Source organism: Ovis aries, chromosome 5 (genome assembly GCF_016772045.2).
Source record: "Ovis aries strain OAR_USU_Benz2616 breed Rambouillet chromosome 5, ARS-UI_Ramb_v3.0, whole genome shotgun sequence".
Classification (NCBI taxonomy): Eukaryota; Metazoa; Chordata; class Mammalia; order Artiodactyla; family Bovidae; genus Ovis; species Ovis aries.
Window position 1 is genome coordinate 7,168,139 of NC_056058.1, and position 27,505 is coordinate 7,195,643.

The window sequence follows — 27,505 nt, forward strand, 5'->3', positions numbered from 1 at the left end:
ACATCTGATAAAAATTAAAGGAAAATCATCTTATGTTACAAATAAAGTTATACATTTTTAAAGGGTCCAAACAGATTGCGAATAGATGCAAACCCAATATAGATAAATCAGTAAATGAAAATCCATAACTACATCAACACCAGTACTTGGAGCTTTTATCCCAATCCTCTTAAAATTGGACAAATCAAGAAAACAAGACTTAGACTACAGAATAAATTATCTAAACACAACTTAAAAGTTTGAGCTAGTAAGTAGAGAGAGAAATGTATACCCAAGAGGAAAGCAACTCACTCTCCAGCACACATGGAACATTTACAAGAAATTAATCATGTATTTAGCCCCCAAACCATTTAATGAATCCCAAAGCCATCTATTGTCTATGTGTTTCATTGAATTGCACTAAAATTAAATCACACAAAAAATAGCTTTAAAATGCACATGTCTGGAAACAGAGTCACCAAAACCACTTTTGGAATCATTAAAGGATTCCCCAGAGGTCTGGGGGTGAAAATTCAAGAATCTAGTTTGAACATAACAAGTCTGAGACAGCTATCAGACTTCCAAATAAAGATGATCATTGAAAGAAGGGCTATTTTTCCTATTGACCAGGCTTTTATTGGATGAATCAACATCCCACTTCTCTCTGTCCCAAAGAATGGTGGAAATGTTAGACATTCTACTATTACACTCGGTTAGTTACACATAAGTTTTTGTTTCATGAGGAAATAATTTAGATTTACTAACTTTCTGGGTGTTCTTAGGGTTTGTTTTTATTTGGTTTCCTTTTTCTCATTTTTTTGTACTTGATATTGTTTCATTGAAATATTTATTTGTGTTTAGTAATATATGAACCTGATTAAAAAGAAATTGGAGTAGATGAATAGATAGATAACCCATGGTACATCCAGACAATGGAATATTATTCAGCACTAAAAAGAAATGAGCCATCAAGCCGTGAAAACACATAGAGGAAATTTAAATGCATATTACTAAATGCTAGAAGCTAACCTGAAAAGGTTACATATCATGTGATTTCAACTATTTGACATTCTGGAAAAGGCAAAACTATGGAGACAGTAAAAAGATTTCTGGTTGCCAGGAGTTGGGGGGAGGTATAGATGAAATCGGCCGACCACTGGGAGGGTTTGAAGGCAATGAAATATTCTGTGTGGTACTATAATAATGGATACATGCCATTATCTGTTTGCCAAAATCCATAGAATGGACACCAAAAGTGAACTCTAATGCAAACTATGGACTTTGGGTGATTAATGTTGTGTCAATGTAAGTTAATCATTTGTTACAAATGCACCACTCTGATGCATAATGCTGAAGGCTCTGAACATGGAAGACATGGGGCGGGGGCGGGGGCGGGGGCGGGGGCGGGGGGGGGGGGTGGGAGTGGTGGTACATGAGTGGGGGTGCTGACAGGGAGTCTGAAAACCACTTCCCAGCTATTTAATTTAGAAAGACTACCTGGGGAGCCTAGAATTTTAGCACGCATGTCTTTGTTTTATTTCTTCCGTGTTCATTGGAGTAACCACAGATTTGATGTACTCATATATATTGGATTCCTCCCAGACTCCAACATATATTGAAGAACACTCGCCACCTCTTAAGTCCACCCTTAACCCTGGTCCCTCTTCTGCTCAGTCACATCATGTGGCTTCCTATTGCCCATGTTTGGGTTCTGGGAAAATCAAGTCATCCGCATAGGGTCCTGTAGTCAGCCGTGCATATATCCATGTGTGCTCAGGGTGACCCCATGAACTGTAACCTGCCAGGTTCCTCTGTCCATGAAATTTTACAGTCCAGAATACTGGAGTGGGTTGCCATTTCCTTCTCCAGGGGATACTCCCACCCAGGGATCCAACCCGCATCTCTTGCATCTCCAGCATTGGCAGGTAGATTCTCTACCACAGCGCCAGTCTGGTAGTCAGCTGCTGCTGCTGCTGCTAAGTCGCTTCAGTCGTGTCCGACTCTGTGCGATCCCATAGACTGCAGCCCACCAGGCTCCCGCGTCCCTGGGATTCAGCTAAAGCGGTAATATTGGGCGCATGGCAACTGGTCCCGCCTCCAATCAACCACGCCCACTCGCTGTACCTTCAAAAGCGCCCAGAGCGCCCCCTGTTGGTTCTCGGTGAGACTCAGGCAAACGTGAACACGTGAACGGAACTGGGGTGAGGCCTTTGCAGACTCCCAGGAATAAAATGCTGTCGTCACGTTTGCATGAGTCTCACCGAGAGCCAGCAGGGGGAGCTCTGGGCCCTTTTGACGATAGAGCGTCCCAGGCAGGGTGGTAGTGGCTCATTTGGTCACTGAGGGCTAGCGCTCAGCGGCTCCACCTGCAGCCAAAGTCCACCCTCCGCGCGCAGAATCAGCTCCCGCTTCCTGCGTGGCTCCTCCTTGTCTGGCAGAAAACGGAAGCGCAGCAGGGTGAGAGCGAGGACCACCTTCATCTCAGTCATGGCAAACGTCTGTCCAATGCAGTTCCTGTGGAAGGAGTCGGTGCTCTGACTACACGGAACCCTCATCTCGGACCCACAGTGCCTGAAATCTGACTGGCAGAGATAGAGAAAGCTAACCATGCCTGGGATACCCCTCGTGGGCTTGCATATCCCCTGAGCCTAGCCCAGACCTCAGTCTAGAATGCAGACCAGCAGACAAAGGAACCCTGCTCTCAGCATACTGCAGACCCCGCTTTGCACCCACTACCACTCCCAGGATGGGAGAGGAGTGCCAGAACTCTGACCATCTTCAGTTTTGCCCTTTCCTGCCCCCACAGTCACGCTTGGAATCTCAGCCCCAGAACCCCGCCCCCACTACTCCATCCTCACCTCAAATGCCCAATGCCCTCACCTGGGACCTGCTGAGAAGGGAATAAAAGCCAGAGGTGACCTCCCTTTGATGTTTTCTTGGTCAAAGCGGAAGGGGTCATAGACCTGGGGGCAAGACAAGACAGGGTTACTGGGTGGTATCTCCCAGGACGTCCACCCTTGGAGAGGCAGATATGTGTATAATGGGAAGAAGGTGATGTTTGATTTGCCAATCAGAATTCTGTAGTCGCCTTTGGGTCCCCCAAAGGGAATGGACAGGAATGATGGAAGTATGGCGTGGCAGAGGCCTCACCTCAGGGTCTGGCCACACAGATGGGTTGTGGTGGGTCCCGAAAATATCAATGATGCAGATAACACCTGTGGAAGAGAAGGGACCAATCAGAACTAGCTCCAACCTGCCTGATGGGCCCTCTTCCTACCAGGAACCTCCTCCCCTAATCATTATGGTCACCTTTGGGGATGACCCAGCCATTTGGGAGAACAATGTCCTGGGTACAGCAGCGAGAGATGATCGTGACTGGGGGGTGCAACCGCAGACTCTCCTTGATGCACATGGTCAGGAAGGGCAACTGGGCCAGGTTGTCCCTAAGGAAACCCCATGACAATTATCTGGGGTGAAAAAAGAGAGACACCACCCCCAGCCCTCCTGGTGACCTATAAGATCCTCTCTGCCTAGAACAAAATCACAGACAGATCAAGTATCTCCAAACTCATGAAGTCATATACATAAATACATACAGCTTTTCCTTTGATCATCATACCTCAATAAAATGGTTTTTAAAAAGAAAGAAAGAAAAGCAATATCACAGAAGTACTAGACAAAATTTAGTCAGATATTTTTAGAAGCTTTTCTGAAATCAACAAAAAGTGAACCATAGAAATATTTACAAATTTGTATGAATGTGGAACATTCTTTATGGCAAGATTGCAAAATCAAAAGGTAAATGAGCAAGAAACAGATTGAATGTTTATCTTATTTATTACAGGACTAGAGATACTAGCTAATGCAATTAAACAGGAGAAAAAAAGGAGGGTAATGTCATTTGAAATGTGGAGTAAATGCATCATTTTGGCAGACAGTGAAAGAGAATTCACTGGAAAAGTTTTTATAAGCACTGCAGATAAGATCCAGTAGAATTTAGAAAGTAGCATTGACAAATATACACTTCAGTTCAGTTCAGTCGCTCAGTCGTGTCCGACTCTTTGCGACCCCATGAATCGCAGCACGCCAGGCCTCCCTGTCCATCACCATCTCCCAGAGTTCACTCAGACTCACGTCCATCAAGTCCATGATGCCATCCAGCCATCTCATCCCGGGCCGTCCCCTTCTCCTCCTGTCCCCAATCTCTCCCAGTATCAGAGTCTTTTCCAATGAGTCAACTTGTCTCATGAGGTGGCCAAAGTACTGGAGCTTCAGCTTTAGCATCATTCCTTCCAAAGAAATCCCAGGGTTGATCTCCTTCAGAATGGACTGGTTGGATCTCCTTGCAGTGCAAGGGACTCTCAAGAGTCTTCTCCAACACCACAGTTCAAAAGCATCAATTCTTTGGTGCTCAGCCTTCTTCACAGTCCAACTCTCACATCCATACATGACCACTGGAAAAAACATAGCCTTGACTAGACGGACCTTAGTCAGCAAAGTAATGTCTCTGCTTTTGAATATACTATCTAGGTTGGTCATAACTTTCCTTCCAAGGAGTAAGCGTTTTTTAATTTCATGGCTGCAGTCACCATCTGCAGGGATTTTGGAGCCCAAAAATAAAGTCTGACACTGTTTCTACTGTTTCCCATCTATTTCCCATGAAGTGATGGGACCAGATGCCATGATCTTCATTTTCTGAATGTTGAGCTTTAAGCCAATTTTTCACTCTCCTCTTTCACTTTCATCAAGAGGCTTTTTAGCTCCTCTTCACTTTCTGCCATAAGGGTGGTGTCATCTGCATATCTGAGGTGATTGATATTTCCCCCGGCAGTCTTGATTCCAGCTTGTGTTTTTTCCAGTCCAGCGTTTCTCATGATGTACTCTGCATAGAAGTTAAATAAGCAGGGTGACAATATACAGCCTTGACGTACTCCTTTTCCTATTTGGAACCAGTCTGTTGATCCATGTCCAGTTCTAACTGTTGCTTCCTGACCTGCATACAGATTTCTCAAGAGGCAGGTCAGGTGGTCTGGTATTCCCATCTCTTTCAGAATTTTCCAGTTTATTGTGATCCACAGAGTAGCTAGAGGGAATCTACTATATAACATGAGGAGCCCAGCCTAGCACTCTGTGATGACCTAGAGTGGTGGGATAAGGAGCTGATAGGAAGCAGGCTCAAGAGGGAGGGTGTGTGTGTGTGTGTGTGTGTGTGTGTGTGTGTGTGTGTGTTGTTATGACCAGTTCGTGTTGCTGTATGGCAGAAACCAATACAACATTGTAAAGCAATTATCCTCCAATTAAAAATAATTAAATACAGTTACCCTCTGAGCCACCAGGGAAGCCAAAGCAAAGAACTAAAGAGCCTCTTGATGAAAGTGAAAGAGGAAAGTGAAAAAGTTGGCTTAAAACTCAATATTCAGAAAACTAAGGTATTTGGTCCCACCACTTCATGGCAAATAGATAGGGCAACCAGTGAGACTTTATTTTCTTGGGCTCCAAAATCACTGCAGATGGTGACTGCAGCCATGAAATTAAAAGACTCTTACTCCTTGAAAGAAAAACTATGACCAATCTAGACACTATATTAAAAAGCAGAGACATTACTTTGCCAAAAAGGTCCATCTAGTCAAAGCTGTTTTTTCCAGTAGTTATGTATGGATGTGAGAGTTGGACCACAAAGAAGGCTGAGCACCGAAGAATTGATGCTTTTGAACTGTGGTGTTGGAGAAGACTCTTGAGAGTCCCTTGGACTGCAGGGAGATCCAACCAGTCCATCCTAAAAGAAATCAGTCCTGAATATTCATTGGAAGGACTGATGCTAAAGCTGAAACTCCAATACTTTGGCCACCTGATGCGAAGAACTGACTTATTTGAAAAGACCCTGATGCTGGGAAAGATTGAAGGCAGGAGGAAAAGGGGATGACAGAGGACGAGATGTTTGGATGGCATCACTGACTCAATGGACATGAGTTTCAGTAAACTCCAGGAGTTGGTGATAGACATGGAAGCCTGGTGTGCTGCAGTCCACGGGGTCACAAAGAGTCGGATATGACTGAGTGACTGAACTGAACTGAACTGAAATACAATTAACTAGCTCAAAATTGGAAAACTACAAAACACCAAATCTATGGACCAATAGCACTCCTCTCCCTTTCTTATAGTTTGTCTAGTGATTATGTATCCTTCCAAAGGTATTTTTCACATTAAAAAATTATATACTAGCATACTGAATACCATACACACTGCTCTTTATCTATTTCATGAAATAGTATATCAATCTTTTCTTGTATGTCTCTTAGGATTAGTCTCAAAATAGAGCCTTCCCTACTCTGGAGCTATAACCTCCCATGGTTTCTTCTAGAGCCTTTAAGACGTCATCATTTTTTAAATCTTTTGATTCATGTGGATGTTATTTTCTTACAAGACATGAGAAGCAGGATGAATTAACTTTTTACACATAGCTTCCCAGTTGTTCCTGAGATTTTAGGAAACAATCTTTATTTTTCTTATGGATATGAGACTCAATATTTAGCATTTCCTATGTTCACTGGGCAAGAGATTTATATTCATAAATTATCAGTTTTTCTATTAGAAATAACAGTTCAAAAAATAATAAAAGAAAAAATGATGGTGATGATATAAAATACCTGAATTAAACTTACCAAGAAATGTGAATGCATATTTTCAATTAAACTTCTAATATTTCTCAATCCAGATAGAATATATGGTTTACCATAGCAACAAGAGTATCTAAGGTTAAGTTAACAACATGTGAATACAATCTTTTTGCTAAAATTTTAGACTCGATTAAAAGCCTAAAGATTCCCTGAATATCCAAAAATGGATATCCACTTCACACTCTGGGATACTGTGTATTAATATTATGAGGTAATCTCTTTCCACAGGTCAATTATATATTCAAGTCAAATTCCTCCCTCCCTCCTTCCTTTCTCTCTCTCACTCTCCCTCTTTCTCATCCCTTCCCCAAGTTCTTCATTTTCTCCCAGCTGTCTTCTTGACCTAAATGTACCTCAAATGCACCCAAAAATCTACTGATTATATCTCAGAGTCTCTGCCGAGGCACTTCTTTCCACCCTCAACTTGGCCCCTCTTGTTCCAAATCCCAGCCCTCCCCATGTACACTGAGAGTGTCCTGACCTGGGACTATTTCTACAGCAGGTTAGGAGCTCCTTAAAAGCAAAGACCGGGTCTGGTCCTTCCTGAGTCTCCAGCATATGGAATGGGGTTGGGAAGAATTGGAGATGGCATAGAATTGGGGACAGAGAGGCAGTATGGCAGTGTTTCCTAAGTAGGGATTAGATGGATGAAGCTGCAGATGTTCCAAGAAAGGAGTTGGATGTCTTTAATACGCAGGTGATCCTAGTGAACCCTAGACTCAACAATATGAGGAATTAAGGGGCAGGAGATTAGCAAATACTCAGGACGTGAAGATGTTTGAAAACATGTAATTTCAGAAAAAACAGTCAGGGAGTGGAGGCGAAGTTCACTTACTGAATTTATGCTAAGTGGCATCATCTGTCCTCACATATTGTTGTTAATTATCTCAGAAATCCAGGTTTCTCTGCCAAAAGCCAGCAAATTTTGTCCTCCTATCCATGCTGAGTGGGCTTCCCAGGTGGCACTAGTGGTAAGAACCTGCCTGCCAGTGCAGGAGACGTAAGAGATGCAGATTCATTCCCTGGGTTAGGAAGATCCCCTGAAGGAGAGCATGGCAATCCACGCCAGTATTCTTGCCTGGAGAATCCTATGGACAGAGGAGCCTGGCGGGGCTATAGTCCATATGGTCACACAGAGTCAGACACAACTGAAGCAACTTAGCATGTGCACGTGCACACACACACACACACACACACACACACACACACACACACACACACACACACACACACATACACTGGGTATGAGATCCTGCCTCTGTGTTCTGTTCCTATTTCCACTAAGTGACAGAATGCACACAAAAAATTTCTCTCTTCCCCAGCCAGGGAGCAGAGGCAATGAAAAGGGCTCAGAAAAAGGCCATGAAGACTTGCACTCACCATTCAATCTCTTTAGACTCACGGTCCCTCAGGAGCTCTTGCACCTCCTGCCGGCAGCGCTCCTGATATTCTGGGTGCTTTGCAAGGTTGTACAGAATCCAGGAGAGGCCACTGGCTGTAGTATCATGGCCTGGGGGCATCCAGAAAGACTTGTGTCTCTGGACTGCTTCAGCACCACAGGGTGGACAACACCCCCATGGTAAAGTCCATGAGGAGGATGGAGAGGAATGGGGTGGTCCAGGGTCTACTGGGCTAGTTCCTGGGTTTAGAGACACCCTATCCCTACATTTTCTCACACTGGTGCCTCACCCTCAAACATAAAGGTGTCAGCTTCAGCCCGGATGTCTTCATCTGACAATCTCTTCCCATCTTCGTCCTGGAGAGAAAGCAAGATCCCCAGAATTGCTCTAGCTCAGAGGGTTTCTGAGGCTAAACTGAGAATCTCTGAAGCCCCATTATCCATCCAGAGACCCAAGCCCACCCTGAGATTTTAAACCACCTGTGCACTCTGTCACCAGAGGCCCCACCCCAGAAACCTCCTCCTTGACCTCTTTGTCTCCTATGTTGTCCCTGGTGAAAAATAATCAGTCACCCATAATTATTTTTATATTTCAAAATAATGAGGGATTCCTGAAAAAAAAAGTTCCTGGCAACCTGGGTTACAACCTGGGTTATAAAAATATAAAAACTTTAGACTTTGCCTTCTTACCAAAAAATAATTTGTTTAAGCTCCAGAATAATCTCTCTCCCTGTGTGTTCTCTCTCTCCCTCTCCCCATAGGGAGAAAGGGGAAAATGTATCAGCTGTCTTGTATAAGTTCCAAATTTAAAAATCTGGAGGTATGTACTTTTACTGTGATGCAAGTATGATTGCCATGTACAGGTAATAGCACACTTGAGCCATCAAAGGAATTTAGGAATGGGGTAGGAGAGCTACAGTTCTACTCTGGTTACTGTTTTTGCCATGAGTAATAAATGGGCTGCTCTGATCCAGGATTCTGTATGTATACCGTACATACACCTATATATGTACACAGTCTATCTCTGTGGTAGACTGACTTACTAGTTTCCCATTTGAGTGAAATCTCAGGCCCCTCATAGTTTCAGACTTAGTAGTCCCCTACAGGCAATATTCCACATGGTCATCTCTAAAACTTATCCCTGACCCATCCCTCCGTTCCACAAGCCCCTTCCATGGCTTCCCAGGATCCTCTACATCCCATTCAAATTCTTTGATCAGATCAAAGTCCATTCTACCTCTTGAACTCAGGTCCCAGAGGAACGCACCTTGGTCAGCAGAAGCACATCAATGAAGTCCAAAGTCTTGGTCTTCGCCTTGGCCTTAAGGAAGTCATCAACATTCTCGGGAGAGTGCGGCACCGCTCCTGGATGACGGCATCGGTGAAGTCGTGCACCAGGCGGCAAGCCCTGCGGAAGCGCCACCCATCCAGGGTGAGGAAGTATAGGAAGTCCGCGTGCAGGAAGATCTGCCTGTTCCGCTTTGCCACAAGCTCACTGAGCTCCAAGATGGCGGTGATATATTTACTGGGCTTCCTACAGGAAGAGAGCCTGAAGGGAGGAAACAACTTAAAACACCTGAAGCCCAGAAACCAGGGGCTACCTCCCTTCAGCAACTGAGGCTCCAAGAACAAATGGCTCACAGATACAGTGTGGGGATGAGCCAGAAGATGTGACTCTTAAGACTCGTCTCAACCCACATCCCATCTCCATGAGCTGACTCCATGCCCCAGGCACCTGGAGCACAGCTGAGATATCATGTTTCTCTCCTGTCTCTCTCACTGCTCCAGTCTCCTTTCCAGAACCGTCCACTCAGCTCATACCTTATCCTCTCCCAGCTAGTCAGTGGCCCAGCCCCTTCCCTAGTCTTCTTACATCCAATGTCTATATGACAGTTGGATTCTTTTGAGTCAGATTCGCTTTGCCTGGCTTCAGAATGTCCTTAAGATATTACCTGCCCACTTCTTCAACCTTATTTCCAACGTCTCTCCTCACTATTGCACATACTTTTCTCATTCTAGCCTTCTGTTCTTTATCAAACAGGTCTACCGACCTGAAAGGATAGCTCCTTCTCTTTCCATTTCCTGTCCTGGGTTGTCCTGCTCTGGGCCACCTCCTTCAGGAAGGCCCTCCTTATTGCTCTGGTCAGTCCTCCCTCCTCCGTCTAATACCTTGGGTCTATGACTCATGTTCCCAGGCTCTTAGCTGAGACTCACTCCTGGCAATTGCTATCAAAACTGAAGACACATTTCTGCAGACTGTCCAGGGTCAGGAGGCTGAGGTGTTCAAACATGTCCAGACGGGTGTGGCCTTGGGTGATCAGGCGCTCCCACTTGGTCTGGACAGAGAAGGAGACAGTGTTAGGGCCCATTCCCAACCACCTGAGTGGACTCCCCAGACCCTGCCTCTTGGCCCCAGGAAACCATCTCCAGAGAGTATCAGGCATGAGTAGGAGTGGAAGCTGTTACTGCTAGGACATGAAGTTCTCATGACTGGGAGTCAGGAGACCTGGTTTTAAATCTTGGCTCACCCTCCTGCTCTCTGTATCCTTGGTCAACTTACTGCATAAAGTTAAGTGCTAAGCAAATTTTAGCTTTCATCACCTTCACTGATGGAAACTGATGAATAAACTGTCCCTATGTTTAGAGAGGTAGTTCTCCATGGGCCCTGAATACTTTTGCGTAATCTTGCTGGGTATGCCAAAAATTGGTAGTCCATGATGTTCTTTACCTGGACTATTTCTCAGAGCTGTGTTTGCAGCAAACAACCTTTAAGAGTGAGATAAAGTCTCCTCCTGGGAAAATATCAGGCGTGCTTCTAGTTCTAAAAGTCACAGACACCCTAAATCTAGTATTCTTCCACCCTATAATAAAACATACTATTTGAGTAGGTATCAGTCAAAGTCCACATTTGCCATCCACATGGGATTTGTTGACTTGGAGGAAGAATGCAAACCAGCAAGAAGAAGGTGCCATTTGCTATGCCAAGAGTAAAAACTATCCTTTGTCAGTGACCCAGGACTCTCATGTCTTCTGACAGAATCCACAAAACAGTAACAAGCTCCCTTGTCAGCTTGCAAGTATGGAAAAGACACAGCCAAGTCACAAACTCCTGACCTTCCCCGTGTATATATATCCAAACCCTTTGCAATGTGCTTTTTCAGTAACTTCTATCAGTAGGTGGAGCCTGCTTTGATTCTGAGCTGGCCTTGAATCTACTTTCGCCAATGTGTGCTATGCTTAGTTGGTCAGTCCTGTCCAGCTCTTAGAGAACTCATGGATCACAGCCTGCTAGATTCCTCTATCCATGGGATTCTCCCAGCAAGAATACTGGAATGGATTTCCATTCCCTCCTCCAGGGGATGTTCCCAACGCAGGGATCAAACCCATGTCTCCTACATTGCTGGCAAATTCTTTACCACTGAACCACCAGGGAAGCTCTGCTTTACCCAATAGACTCTGGTGGAAATGATGAGTAGATGGTCCTAAACCAAGCTTCCAAGCAGCATTGCAGCTTCCTGTCAGGCTGTTATAACCCTGCTTCTGCCATGTGAACAAACCTGAGATGAATTCTAAAGGGAGAGAATCACATGAAAGGAAGTCCTTTGCCTGGAGTAAGGCCATTTGAGATCAGCCTGCAACCAGCCAAGCCCAAAATATGTGAGAATGACCCTAGATCAGCAAAACTTCCTATCTGATCACAGATACACTAGTGGCCCAATCTACATCCATAAGAACCAGCCAGCTGACTTACAGACTTCTCAATACCAAGCACTTACTGTTTTTAAGTGACTTGTTACTCTAGAATAACTACTACAAAATATTCATCATTTTTACCAAACATGTCTCAAGATTCCAAGGCCTCTTTGAGGAAAATGTAGAAACTAACACCTTCTGAACCTCTCTTATGTGCCAGAGACATGATTCCATTAGGTCATCTTGGCCACCCTACAAAGCAGGGATCACATAATCCTTATTATTCAACTGTGGAAACCATGGTTCAGAAAGGAAGAGTCCATGGCCTTAAAGCCACCCACAAGAGCCAGGTTCCAGACAAGGTGTCTCTGAGTCCCCGTTATCCCCAGTACTCCAGATGGGACCCTGGGTTCAAGAGACTCACATGCATGATGTCTGTGCTCTTGGTGAAAATCTTCATATAGGGCTTCAGGATGTTGAAGTGGAAGGTGGGTGTCAGTAAGTGACGGTGCCTGCTCCACTTGTCACCAGCACTCAGCAGGAGCCCATCCCCTAGCAGAGATAGCCACGGGGAGTGGGCAAAGGCAGAACTTTCCTCTGGGTCCCCAGGGTTGTCCCCAATCCCCTTCACTCACAGTTACTCACCCAGCCAGGGCTTCAAAAATTTGTAGAAATCCATGTTCTTGGGTGCGACAGCAGCTGACATGAAGGAGGACCATCAGGGGCCAGGGAGATGGGGAAAGGAGGAAATTTTGTGTGGAATAGAGGATCCCAGCCAGGAATCTGCATTCCTGCTCTGAGCCCTGCATAGCAGGAATGGGGCCAAGAGAACTGGAAGCCATAAGCCAGGTGGAGAGGTGACGGGCGGGGGTGGGGGACCAGACCAGGCTGCAGGACAGAGGAGAGCAAAGGCAGAGCCCATAGACACAACTCTTAGGTGCTCAGTAACACTCTAACAAGATACAACATGCCCCAACATTCCCTGACATGGCTCCTACATGGTCCAACATGTTATGAAGACACAGGCATAGCCCAGCACTCTACAAAACATCTTTATGGGGACCTAGAACACCACGTCTGCCCCTGCACTCTGACCTCTCCTGAGATGTGTGACATGGCCCCATGTGTTAACATGTCCTGACATGGCCCCAACATGGATGACACAGCCTGATATGACACATGGACCTGAAGACAGTCTAACTTGGCCTGAATTTGCCCAGCAGGAGTCTCACACAGGGCTTACATACACTGATGTCACAGACCTGAACCAGGTGTGTTCCCGGTTGGGCCCCAGACATACCCTAAGACAGGCATCAAACAAGATCACATAAGGTCACTAGCATGTCTGAAAATGACCCTGAGTCTCAGACCTCAAACAAACCTGAAACGTGACCCAGACGTGACAAGCAAGAGAACCAGATAATCACTAACAGCATCTCAGGCAAGAAAAAGACAAACCCCAAAATGCCTCAGATGTCCTTGGCCACAGCTAAAGCAACTCCAGATGTGACTGAGACCATGTCTATTTGAGCCCAGGTCTAATCATATACCGCGCGTCACCAGGTAAAACATGTACCAGCTGTAATCAGAAACCAGGTAGAAACATAAAGCTGACCAGACATAGCCTACAGCAGACAGGACACAGATATGCCCTAGGTGTGAGTAGACGTGACGAGAAGTAGGCAGGTGAGAGTCCAGGTAAGAAAGAGGCAGCGGCATCTCTACCACAGCCCCCTGTGTCTGCACCCAACACGGAGGATGTGGCAGCAGGCAAGCCATGGCCAAGAGTACGTCTACCTGGAGCGGTGGAGTGGAAGATGCAGGTGACCACATGCCAGCCTCCCGCGCCCCACAAGCAGCACACATCCCCATAGGTGCTGGCCAGGCCCTGTGTGTACAGGAGACCTTCCTCCCAGCTCTGGATCTGGAGAGGAACAGAAAGGACCCAATTCACACTCTTCTCGGCAGCAAGAGGCAAGGATTTGCAGGGCAGAGATCCACACCTGAGCCCATGAGTCACCTCCGGCAGCTGCTTGTCTGTCCTGAGTTTTCCCCTGGGTTCCCTCCCCACACTGGCCATATACAATCTTCGGGGTCCCTCTGGTACAGGGATAGAGAGGTTCTTTCCCTGTTTGGATCCCAAACACCATGTTCACCTGACTTCTCCTTCGTCCCCATATTGCAGATGAGGAAACTGAGGCTCTCAGTGATGGAGTCCCTTGCACACATTCTCCCGGACAGTAAACCTGAGACACCAGCCCAAGACTCTTTAATCCATGGCCTGAATTCTTAATTATCCAACTGCTCTAAGCCCCAAAACAATGGCTCAGTGGACCCTATGATGCCAAGACTGGATGCTCAGAATCTTAGGTTTGTAGGAATTGGTCCTATGACCCAAACCAGACAAATTAAAAGGAATCCTCAACTTTTCCTAGAACTGTTGTAAATAAACTCCCTTTCTCATGGAGTTTGAGCGTCTGAGATTCAGTTTTACCAGGATGAGAGTAAAGCCATCACAGATGAACACTAAATGATGAAAACAGATTTCTGATAACATTGTTTAAGACCTGGATCCAGCTGCTCAGTTGATTTCCTTTCTTTGCTTAGACCATACAGGGTGGCACTTCCACCACTAACAGCTGAAAGAGACTTCAGCAACCAGAGGGAGCCAGGACCCTTCCCAGAGTCACTCAGCATTCTGTTGTCTGAACCCAGGTCTCCATCAGAAGCTGCCCGTTCCCCTGATCTGTCTCAGATGGGAGGGGCAGAGGGCAAGGGAAGGGAGACAGGGTGGGGTGGAGTCTCCTTAGGGAGATTCCTGGGGACTGGAGAAGGAGAGCACTGAACTAGAGTGGCTGAGCCACAGGATAGGATAAATGCGATGGGCCCACCAGAGAGGTAGATGTCACAGGAAGAGCAGCCCCCAATCCTGCACCAGCCAGAAGCCTTCATTGCTCTGGATCTGCAGATGAGTGAGACTAAGGCCTGGCCTGGCAGGGGGGCCTGGGATACTATGGATGCCCACTGAGTCACTCTACCCTCTGCTTTGGAATATTTTCTTCTCATTGCTCCAGACCTAGTTCCAGCACCTCTTCTTCCAGGAAGCCTTCCAGAACACCCCAGCAGAGAATTTTGTTTCTTCTCCGGATTGCCACATCTTCTGTTGGCCAGTTCCTGACCAACCGTACCAGGTCAAGGATCTCTCTGTCCAGATATGAGACCTTGAGATTGGGGATAAACTTCAGAAGGGTACAAGGTTGGAGGCCAAACGGCCATGGGAAGAAACAGGAGTCAGTGAGATGGAGCTTGATAAATGCATGAAGCAAAGAGGAAGTGGCTGAGAGAGAAGAGAGGAAGAGGGAGCAGGGTCCTGTAGGGGCCACATAAAAAGTTGGCAGGGAGGGGCTAAAATCCATCAAATGTGTCATGACACCCACCACCACAAGCTCTGCATGGGTACCTGAGGCATTGGCGATGCTCCGGAGCATGTCAGGGTGGCAGAAAACGATCATGGGAGTGATGGGGCCAAACCAGATCAGATATCCATGGGAGTAGTTAGCTGCCAGCTGGGTTGATTTTCTCAAGCCCTGCTCTGTCGGGGGGACCTGAAAGCATGTAAGGACATCATTGCTGAGAAGAAACCGCTGCAGTGGACAGGGTGTCAGATCCCACCCAGATGGAGGGAATCTCTGCTTCCCCTGCTCCTTCCCTCGTGTGAAGGAGTGGTCCTGAAGCACCTCCAAGTCCCAAGGAGATACCCCAGAGTGCAGGGAGAAGACTGGCTCTTTGCCCACAGGTAGGGTGACTTTATCTTGAGAAGCCAAACTTTTTCTTGTCCTGGGAATGGTCTCAGCGCCAGGGGTGGCCACAGAAAGAGATCCCCACTGGCGAGGTTTGTAGGTAGCAAGGTGGCCTCAGTGCTTGTCCCTGGGTTTTGGTCCCACATCCTCTCCTATTCTGGCTGGTCCATACAGCCTGCAGTTCCTTGCAGTAAATCATCTGCACACCTGGGGCCTTCCATCCCTGGCTGATCCCAAAGGACAGATGTGAATTTTGTCCCTCACTCATGACAGCAGCTCTGACCCATGAATCCCCCTCCCCCAACTGGCTCCATGCAGAGTACATCCTGCCTATTTCTCTGCAACCTAAGGACATGACTTTCAATTATGCCATCTATAAATGAAGAAGCTGACACCTTTGCACCCAAAAGAAAAGAAGGGTGGGTTGCCTGCTGGTAAAGTATCCTCTCCCTCAGGACGCCTCATTCAAACCTGACAAATACCCCCAGGGGCTCTTGGCAGGTGAACATAAGTCACATTCACCTTTGTGACCTGCTCCTGAGAGGGAAACAGGCAGGAAGGCCAGGGGTCTCCAAATGGAGGACATAGGCTCAAGTGTCAGACATTTTTTATCTCTCTTAAGCGGCAGGAGGAAACAAACTAGTGATATATATATATATATATTTTTTTTTTCTTCTCTATACAAATTTTAAAAGGTTTCTCTTAAAATACTGTGTTGCCATAATGACACCTGGTTCCACCTGAAGTTAACTATTCTCAAACCTCGAGTTAACCAATGCATTTTTTATGGAAATGTTTGTCTTAAGCTATGTTAATGTACTATGCATTTACCCCAAACTGTGTCTTCAACTCAGTTCTACCTAATGGCTCAGAACTGACTTGACAAACCAGTATGTTATACACAGATATTGCTCCCCTAATCTATGTAAACGAAACTATTTGTATGGTAATCTGCCCTTCTACAAGATTCAGGTCAGTCGTTTTATGGCCCAGGATGAATTGTCTGGTGCCCGAGATTATCCCAAACTACATCTTATGGGTGAGGGGCCTGGTGCCATTCTGAGTTTTAAGACATTCCTTTCTTTCATTAACAGACTGCTAGTGACTATGTAACATCCAGCTGAAGACTAGCAGGGGTACTCTTTCTGCCCCCTTCTGATGCCTATGTCAGAAGGTTTCTCTATCTCCTTTATACTTTAATAAAACTTTATTACACAAAAGCTCTGAGCAATCAACCCTCTTCTGTGGCCCTGGACTGAATTCTTCTCCTCCGGAGGCCAAGAATCCCGGCGTCTTTTCGTAGTTCAGCAACAACCTTTCACTCCTTTCTCCTCAAGTACCAAATTGAGGATGCAAAGCACTTGGTGAGACTGGTCCAGAGAGGGAGAGTGACTCAGCTGAGGTCGCACAGCATGAGGGACCACAGGAAGGAAAAATGACCAAGACCATACTCCATGACCAAGCCCTTAGAGGGGAGGGAAGAAATGCAGAAACTTCGTAATGCTCCTGCTGCCTCCAAGACTCACTGTGCCTCGTGAGCTAGGTCACTTCAGTCGTGTCCGACTTGGCGACCCCATGGACTGCAGCCCGGCTCCTCTGCCCATGGGGTTCTCCAGGCAAGAATACTGAAGTGGGTTTCTGTGCCCTCCACTAGGGCATCTTCCCAACCCAGGGATCAAACCCCCCTTTCTTCCATCTAACCTGCATTGGCAGACAGGGTTCTTGACCGCTAGCACCACCTGGGAAGACTCGCTGAGATGCTTTCAAGACCCAGAATCTCAGGAAATCTTCACATGAAGATTTGTAATGCCCCTGCCTCCTGAACTTTGCCACAATAAACAGTACAATTTCAGTAAATCCTCCACCAAGTGGTAGCTCTTGTCCAAGACAGGAAAGAAAAGATGGACACCTCTCTCAGCTAGGCTGTTAGATGGGAGGAGCTGGATACCCATCCCTTTGACCCTGACAGAAGAAAGTGATGGCATGCTCGTCACTTAGGTCATCACACCTTTATTTTGCATCCTAATATTAGCCAGCCATGGACTGTAGTCTGCTTCCCAGAACCATCATCAAACTGGGAGGTGCTTATTAAGCAATTTGACAGTTGAGCTGTTTAGTTAATCAGGAGCAGGGCCAAGCCAGAGTCAAGGTCTGAGGCACAAAGTGGGGAGGCGTGGAGGAGGGAGAGGTCTAAGAAGGCTTCTTAGAATGGGTGGTGATTGGCCAACTTTATCCAGGTTGGGCTGTGAGCACCTTGGGACATCTTGGTAGAGGGAGGGGAGTTAGAAAAGAGGAGGGATCCTGGAAGGAGGAGGCATGGGGATGGGGAAGCTGTAGCCCAGAGTGGAAAGTCACAAGGAGAAGGACCACATGCAGAGCAGACCCACGGCAGCACCCTTGAGAGGACCTCAAGGCCACCATGGAGACTGGAGAGGCCAGGGTACCAGATTCTGTGCAGCCCGGCCTCAGAGGTGCACTAATGTATGCAAGGCAGGCAGGAAATGGACCCCAAAGCAGGCTAGGGCTGGAAAGGCAGGATGTGGAGAAGGTCTTGATGGCAAAGCAGAGGAATGAGTAAAGGAGGGCAGAGGGGCCTCCCAGGCCTCCCCTGGCTTGTCTGCTGTTCTAGACCCCAGCCCAAACCCTGAGCCCCATTCCTGATTTCCCAGGATCTCCCAGGAAACTCACCAGGTACAGGTGAGCGAAGAACCAGTTCTGTTTTGGGGGCTGCGGAAAACACTGGAGGAGGCGACAGTTGTTGTAGAAGGTGTAGGTCCAGGCCAGGACGCGGGCCAGGAGCCAGGAGGCCCCAACCACCAGCAGCAGCAGCCACGGGGAGGCTGCCACCAGCCCGAATCCCAGCCGGGACACGCTCAGCTCTAGCATCCTGTGGTCAGATGGGTTGCAGGGTGAATCCTGAGGATGAAGGAAGAGACAGTGATGGTGAGCTGTGAAGCAGAGACGGATAGAGGGAGAGGAGCAAGGGAGTGAAGGCAGGGTGAGCGCTAGGGACAGGGTGAGAAGGGCTCAGAGACAGACAGACACGAGCTGGGAGAGGGAATGGAGACCAGAGAAATTCAAAGGAAGAGGGAATGATAGAGACAAGAGACAGACACACACAGACAGTGTGTGTGTGTGTGTGTGTGTGTGTGTGTGTGTGTTAGTTACCCACTGGTATCCACTCCTCTCCCAAGCCAGCTCATTCCCTAGAGCCACCATGCCATGGGCAGCGGCCTTCCCCACACCAGGTCAAAACCCCGAGCCCCTTGACCCTCAGCCTGGTACCTTCTTTCTAGAGCGGATTGTCTCTCACACAACTTCCTCTCCCCTTTTTGTGCAAAGCCTTTACCCAGCCCCTCCCCTAGAAAATACTGCCAGGCTCCAGACTAAGCCAGCCGATTCGCCCAGCATGCTTACTTCCTCCCCACCTGGACGCTGCCCAAACATGAAGTGAGGCCTGGGAACCAGTTCAGTGTAACAGACACTGGATCCTCAGGACAGACAGAAGGTCAGCCTTGTCCCAGGTCATCTCCAGGGCTCCCTTCCCGAGGTGGACCAGGGAGACATCATGGACCATTTCTCGGCAGAGACCCTGGAAACTCAGAGCCCCGAGGCCCCTGGCCTCCAGGGCACAAGCCTGGTAGCGGTTCAACTTCCACCTCCACACAGCCCAAGGCCTGTGTTGAAGCACAGCTTCCAGGAACAGGAGCAAAGAAACCAGTCTGCGTGGAAATTACCATTATCTGAGTCTGGGAGGTGGTGATGGACAGGGAGGCCTGGCGTCCTGCAGTCCATGAGGTCACAAAGAGTCGGGCACGACTGAGCGGCTGAACTGGACTGAGTCCAGGGATAAAGGAGCCAATTGGAAGAGGGCACATGGAGGCGTGAGGGGCCAGGCTGGGGTGGGCTGAGAGAGAACGGGGTCCACACAAGGGGGTGGGGGGACAGAACTGGGAGTGGAGGTCTGCCCCGCCCTTGCTCTGACTGTGGGCTGTGCAGACCGTCCTCAGTGGGATGTTGAATGAGACCTTGAGATGGGGGCGCCAAAGAGGATCTCACAGGAAAATGGGAAAAATCTTGAGTCCTCAAAAGAGATGGAATGAAAGCAAAGTGATGGCTACTAGTGCTTGTGTTAGTGTGTGCCAGTAGTCCACCTAGAGCAAGCCTACTCGGTGCAGGCAAAGCTGTATTTGAAGAGTGCCTTCTATGTGCTGGTACCTGAAGAAGCCTACAGTGTGTCGGAAACTCTGCATAAAGCGTGCCTGCTACGTTCCAGGTGGGCTACAGAAAGTGCATTTAGTGCGTGCCAAGGACTCTGCATAAATCCTGCCTACTGTATGCCAGGGGTTGTACATAAAGCACACCTACTATGTGCTGGGGACTCTCCACAAGTCATGCCTATGATATGCCAGGGTCTCTACATAAGGCACACCTACTATGCATGTGGTACTCTGCTCAAAGGACACATGCTGTGTGTTGGACACTCTATGTAAAGCACTGCTTCTGTGTGCTGAGTGCTCTATGTATATATGCCTAGTGTGCGTCAGGTGTCCTACATAGAACACACCTACTGTGAGTCTGGTGCTCTACATAGAGTGATCCCTGTGCGCAGGATGTTCTACCAGCAATATAATTGCATCACCTTCCCCTCAGGGCTCTGGGCCAGCACCCTGGGATCAGGCAGAGGGACCCACATGATGGCAGGAAGGAAGTTACCTATTTAGGAGAAGAGCCAACTGAGGTTCAAAGAGAACAAGCCTCTAGCTTAAGTTGCCCATCTGAAAGGCACTCGGGTGTAGCAAACCACCAAGCCTAAGTCTTCTCCCTCTCCCATGCTGTTCCACCCCCACTCATAAGGGACAATGTCCTATTAATCCATTAATACAGGTGGAATTTCAGGCAATATGATGACACCAGTGGAGAGACACCTGGAGGTCCTTTCATCAGGTGGATCATCTTACTACATCCAGGATAAACCACCCAGTGGATCTGGTGCTTCCCTCCTGGCCCTTACTTGATCCTGTCCAGAATTGCCTTGTGGGGGTGTTCTAAGGTGTAAGAGAACTTGAGGGATGGGGCTCCTGGCAGAATTTCTGAGCAGGAGAGTGGGGGTAGTGTCCTGACACTGGTAGGCTGCTGGGGAGACCCCAACCTCCTTCTCCTCAACACTGGCTGGGAGATTCAGGTGGAGGATCCTAAAGCCCCCAGTGTGGTGTTATTTTCTGTTCTGCAACTTTTCATTGCTATATGAATGAAAAGTGTTATGACTTTAAAAGTCAAGCTTAGAGGTCGAGTCTTGAGAAAGTGCTATCATGCATATTTCAGGCTATTTGTTGTTTAGTTGCTAAGTTGTGTCCGATTCTTTTGCCACCCCGTGGACCGTAGACTGCAAGGCTTCTCTGTCCATGGGATTTCCCAGGCAAGAAATAGTGGACTGGGTTGCCATTTCCTTCACCAGGGAATTTTCCCAACCCAGGGATTAAGCCCACATCTCCTGCATTGGCAGGTGGGTTCTTCACCACCTGGGAAGTCCATATATTTCAGACTCTAGGCAACATATTTGACAAAGATGCAGAGCCAGCATGACTAAGCACACCAGCCTAGCACAAATGTTACAGGAATAGGTCCAGCGTGAAGTCACATTTGTTCTTCCTTGTTACAACAGGAGTTTTTAGCCACCTACTTGCAGCCTCTCTGGGTAGAGAAAGGAGATGACATTTGGTCAGTGGGAGGCCCTGCAGGCAATCAGAGAGGTTAGAGGATTGCCATCCATCCTCTCCAGAGGCCACTGCTGCTTCCAGCTTCAGCGCTTCTCTCTGGGTTTCAGGATCAGCTGCGCCCTGGCCTGGGGGTGGTGTCAGCGCTCACTGATAGCTCCCAGAGTGCCACACCTGATGGTTCCCCTTGTCCTGTTGTCAACTGAAATAAAAACTACACGACGTAAGAGCAGTGAGTTTCAGTTTGATTCAGAGACCCTACCGAGGACTCTAGCCCAGGATTCAGTTTCTCGCATAGCTCTGAGGAGCTAAGGAGGGATGTCAGCATATATATGACTTTGGCGTAGGGAATATGCAATCCAGTACGCATCATGGGAGAAGGTCATGAGGAACAGATTTCTTAGTTAATAATTTTAGTACTGTTCTAAGTATGGCAAGATACAAAAATTCGGGTTCATGCAAATTTTACCTGAAACTATCTAAAGGCAATTTTACCTCTTTTCCATGTACACAGTGCCTCACCCGCTACTCTGTCCTGAGTTGGCAACTGCAGCGGCTAATGATTTTACCTTGCAGAACCAGATGGTGAGCAACATTTCTTGTTTACACAGTCTGTGCATTGTAAATGGCCCCTACGTAAACCCACTCTCATGTAGTTCATCTGAGGTCCCTGGAAGGACCCAACTGCTACATTTCCCAAAGGGATGGGGTACCTCAGACATCTCCGCAAACCAGTTATATGAGTGTCCCTGTTTGTGTAGGCACACACACAAAATGAAGTATTATACCCACATCCTGGAACGGGAGGGTGAAGTAGAAGGAACAATATTTCTGTTGTTGTCGTTCAGTCACTAAGTGGTGTCGGACTCTCTGTGACCCCATGAACTGTGGCACACCAGACTTCCCTTACCCTCACTATCTCCCAGAGCTTGCTCAAATTCATGTCCGTTGAGTCCGTGATGCTATCCAACCCTCTCACCTTCTATCATTCCCTTCTCCTGCCCTCAATCCTTCCCAGCATCAGGGTCTTTTCTAATGAGTCGGCTCTTTGCATCAGGTGGCCAAAGTATTGGAGCTTCAGCTTCAGCATCAGTCCTTCCAGTGAATATTCAGGACTGATTTCCTTTAGGATTGACTGGTTTGATCTCCTTGGTTCTGTTAAATGTCTACACTTAACCGTTTCCTTTCCTTAGATGAAACCTGCAAAGCACTTTTCACCACAATTACGAATCCATGTAATTACAAAAATTATATTTTTAAAAGGAAAAAGCTTGACATCATGCATAGTACCATACTGAGTAAATGCTCAGTGCCAAGCCTGGCATGCAGCAGGACTTAATACATAGAAACTGTGAAGAACCAGAAGGTAACCCAGTTCAGAAAAAGGGCTCCAAGTGCCAAGGTTCAAATCAGGACCAGCTAAGTTAATCTCGGTAGCTCTATTTACCTTTCTGTGTCTCAATTTTCTTGTCTGAAAACAGGTTATTTTCAAGTTAGTTGTGAAAATCAAATCAATTTAAAAGAGTTAAGTGCTTATAACAACACTCCCAGACTCACAGTCAGCACCAAACTTGAAAAACTGCCATTGTTTCCTGACTTCACAACAGAATGAGGATTTTGGCACCAGCCGTGAGCCATGGGTCCCCCTTGTACAGACATCAGTTATCTTGCAGACTATGAACATCCCCTGTTCATTCCCTCTGACCTTAGCAGGGTAGAGCTCCTAGGAGAACAGCAAGCACTGGAATTGGAGTCAGAGGGCTCTAGATCAAAGCTAGGTTTGCCATTTTCCAGCTATATGACCTTGGGCAACTGCTGTACCCTCTGAACTTCACACTCCTCCTCATTAAAAAAGGAGTAATAACAAGCCCTTGGGGCTTCCCTGTTGACTCAGAAGGTGAAGAATCTGCTTGCAATGCAGGATACCCAGATTCAATACTTGGGTCTGGAAGATTCCCTGGAGAAGGGAATAGTTATCCATTCCAGTATTCTTGCCTGGAGAATTCCATGGACAGAGGAGCCTGGTGGGCTACAGTCCATGGAGTTTCAAAGAGCCAGACATGACCGAATGACTAATACTTTCACTTTTCAACAGAGCCTTGGCAAATGGAGAAGTAAGTCTGTGTGTTTCTTAGTTTGCAACCTTTGAAAGTAGACCTTGATTCAAGGATTGAAATGCAACTACTTTATTTGCTAACGACCCTAGGGAAGGGTTAACGTGAGTTGTTTCTTTGAAAAGTGATGCCAGGAAAGGCCAGTAAGGCACTGTAGAAGTGAGCCTGGGAAGGGAAAGCAGAAGGAAAAGCCTGCTTCATCAAGAAGCTCACACTCTCTGGGCACATGGGGCTCAGTTCCTCTGGAGGACAGCAGAGAACACGCACCCACCAGTTCTTAGACAGGGCCCCTTCCTTCAAAAGCATTATTTTTCCAGATATCCTGCATACACCGCATAGCTGAGGTCTGGGGACAGAGGAAGAGGCCGCCCACAGCAGTTGTTGTCAGGAATACAGCCTGGTTGGTGCACACATAGTTACACATAGTTCAGTTACTTCAAGATACATACATTCACACCTTTACACACATGCACACCCACACTTGCAACACAATTGCACACACAGTCACATATGCATACACATTGTGTGCACAAAGACACACAAAACCAGGGCTACATACACCCACGTGCCCTTACAGTTGCATACACAGTCTTAGGCACACCAAAAGGCTATGTGCAACAACACACATGCTCATATGTACACATACACATATGCATCTACCCATGCAGACAATTAAATGCATACACTCATATACACATACCATAACATATGTGTGCACAGAGCCACACATGCACTTACTCACAGTCACATACAGAGTCACACAGCCACTCACCCACGTTCAATGAATGGAGACCAGATGTCTTAGAACTTGTTATTTCCATATCCACCAGCAGAGGGAGCCTCCAACGCACTCAGAAGAAGAAAGGATACTTCCCCTCACTCCCACAGCAGCCAGTGGCTGGACCAGGGCTGGAAGTGTATGAACAATTAAACTCACAGGTGCAGCACCATCTGCAACTCTGTGGCCTCCAGACCTCTCTCCTTCTCCTCTCATTCATTCATACAGCCCTTAGTGAAAAGAGCTTTTAAGTGGGAAGGAAACATTTGACCCCTCAAGTATAGATAACTCTTTGAAGGGGTTAGCTCCATGGTGGTGGAAAGAAATAATGCATCAACTGGTGGGAAAACTGCATCAAGGAAAGGGATTTTTTCTTTAAAGTTGAGGTAATAGCAACATTATTTGTATTCCAACAGGAATGAGCCATTGTCAGTATACCTGGAATATCCCTGGAATGATTCATAGTCCGTGTACCAAAAAAAATTAAGTCTATTTCTTAGGCTTCCTTGATAGCTCAGTTGGTAAAGAATCTGCCTGCAATGCAGGAGACCCTGGTTAAATTACTGGGTCAGGAAGATTCGCTGAAGAAGGGATAGGCTACCCACTCCAATATTCTTGGGTTTCCCTTGTGGCTCAGCTAGTAAACAATCCGCCTGTAATGTGGGAGACCTGGGTTCAATCCCTGGGTTGGAAAGATCCCCTGGAGAAGGGAAAGGCTACCCACTCCAGTATTCTGGCCTGGAGAATTCCATGGACTGTACAGCCCATGGAATCACAAAGAGTCGGACATGACTGAGTGACTTTCACTTTCACTATTTCTGTATTCTACGTGTCAGCAAACCATAGTCTATGGACCAAATCTGTGCTATGGCCTATCTTTCTAAGATAAATATGCAAAAAAAATTGTTTTATATTTTAAAAGGATTGTAGAGGAGTGGAGGGGAAGAGGAGAAATTTTAAAATATGGACTGTATTAAAGCCTGAAATATTTACTACATGAGTCTTTATAGAAAAGGTATGCCAACCCTGCTGTACACTAGTAATAAACAATTGGAAAATGTCTTCAAATGCCATTTTCAACTATCATGCATCATAAAAAGTGGAATTTGTTGTTGTTCAGTCACCCAGCAGTGTCCAACTCTTTGTGACCCCATGGACTGCAGCACGCCAGGCCTCCCTGTCCCTTACCATCTCCCAAAGTTTGCCCAAGTTCATGTTCATTGCATCAGTGATGCCTTCCAGTCATCTCAGCCTCTGATGTTCTCTTCTCCTTCTGCCCTCAATCTTTCCCAGCCTCAGGAAGTTTTCTAATGAATCATCTGTTCGCATCAGATGACCAAAATACTGGAGCTTCAGTTTCAGCATCAGTCCTTCCAGTGATTATTCAGTGTTGATTTCCTTTAGGATCGACTGGTTTGATCTCCTTGCTGGCCAAGGGACTTTCAGAAGTCTTTTCCAGCAGCACAGTTTGAAGGCATCAATTCTAAGCCTGCTTTTTCACTCTCCTCATTCGCCCTCATCAAGAGGCTCTTCAGTTCCTCTTCAATTTCTGTCGTTAGAGTGGTATCATCTGCATATCTGAGGTTGTTGATTTTTCTCCTGCCTATCTTGATTCCAGCTTGTAACTCATCCAACCCAGCATTTCTCATGACGTGCTCAGTGTATAGGTTAAACAAACAGGGTGACAGTAGACAGCCCCGTTGCACTCCTTTCTCAATCTTGAACCAATCAGTTGGTCCATTCAGGGTTCGAACTGTTGCTTCTTGACCTGCATGCAGGTTTCTCAGGAGACAGGTAAGGTGCTCTCGTATTCCTATCTCTCTAAGAGCTTTCCACAGTTTGTCATGATCCACACAGTCAAAGGTTTAACATAGTCGATGAAACAGATAGGTGTTTTTCTGAATTCCCTTTGTTGGCAACTTTATCTGTAGTTCCTCTTCCTTTCCTAAACCCAGCTTGGACATCTGGTAGTTCTTGGTTCACATAATGCTGAAGCCTAGCATGCAAGATTTTAAGCATGACCTTACTAGCATGAGAGATGAGTGAAGTTGTCCAATGGTGAGCACATTCTTTGAAACCACCCTTCTTGGAAACTGATGAGAATTGACCTTTGCCAGTTCTGTGGCCACTGTGAGGTCTTCCAGATTTGCTGACATATTGAATGCAAAACATTGATGTCATCATTCTGTAGGGATTTGAATCGTTCTGCTGGAATTTCATCACATCCATTAGCTTTATTAACAGCAGTGCTTCTCAAGACCCACTTGACTTCACACTCCAAAATGTCTGGCACTGGGTAACTAACCACACCGTCGTGGTAATCCAGATCATTAAGATCTTTTTTATACAGCTCTTCCATGTATTCTTTCTATTTCTTCTTGATCTATTCAGTGTCTACTAGATTGCTACCATTTTTATCCTTTATTGTGCTTATCTTTGGGCAGAATGCTCTCTTGATGTTTCCAATTTTCCTGACCAGATCTCTAGTCTTTCTGCTTTTGTTCTTTTCTTCTATTATTAAGCATGGTTCATTGAAGAAGGCCTTCTTGTCTCTCCTAGCTATTCTTTGAAACTCTGCATTTTATTGGACGTATCCTTTCATCCCTTGCTTTTCACCTCTCTTCGTTCTGCTGTTTGTAAAGCCTTCTTCAATGACCACTTTACCTTCTTGCTTTGCTGTTTCTTTGGGATGGTTTTGTTTGCCACCTCTTATGTAATATTATGAACCTCTGTCCATCATTCTTCAGGCACACTCTTAGCTAGATCTAGTCCCTTGAATCTATTCATTACTTCTACCACAAATTCATATGGAATTTAATTTGAGTCATACTTCGTTGGCCTAGTGTTTTTCCTGATTTTCTTTAGTTTAAACTTGAATTTTGCCATGAGAAGCTGATGATCTTAGCCACGGTCAGCTCCAGGTTTTGCTTTCACTGACTGTAAAAAGCTTCTCCATCTTCAGCTACAAAGAAAGCAATCAATTTAATTTCAATATTGATAATTTTGGTGATATCCACGTGTAAAGTCATCTTTTGTGTTGTTGAAAAGGGTTATTTGCTATGACACATGGATTTTCCTAATAGAATTCAGTTAACCTTTGCCCTGCTTCATTTTGTTCTCCAAAGCCAAACTTGCCTATTACTATAGGTATATCTTGACTTTCTGCTTTTGCATTCCAATCCCCAATGTGAATAGAACATCTTTTTTAGGTCTTACTACTAGGAGGTCTTCTAGGTCTTCTTTTTTTTTTTAATTAATTGATTTATGTTAATTGGATGCTAAGGCAGAGGAACCAGAGATCAAATTGCCAACATCTGTTGGATCGTCAAAAAAGCACGAGAGCTCCAG

The 27,505-nt window shown here is 46.4% G+C and overlaps 1 protein-coding gene across 1 annotated transcript; it reads right to left on the reverse strand.

Annotated features, from left to right (window-relative positions):
* Nucleotides 1–2,315: 2,315 nt before the first annotated feature.
* On the reverse strand, nucleotides 2,316–18,434 carry CYP4F21 (prostaglandin omega-hydroxylase CYP4F21). The gene is given in 13 exon segments (NM_001009743.1): nucleotides 2,316–2,493; nucleotides 2,860–2,942; nucleotides 3,130–3,194; nucleotides 3,289–3,422; nucleotides 8,037–8,166; nucleotides 8,346–8,412; nucleotides 9,323–9,400; nucleotides 9,403–9,604; nucleotides 10,270–10,391; nucleotides 12,173–12,300; nucleotides 12,394–12,447; nucleotides 15,209–15,353; nucleotides 18,237–18,434. Coding segments are annotated over 13 exon segments (1,584 nt in total).
* Nucleotides 18,435–27,505: the final 9,071 nt, after the last annotated feature.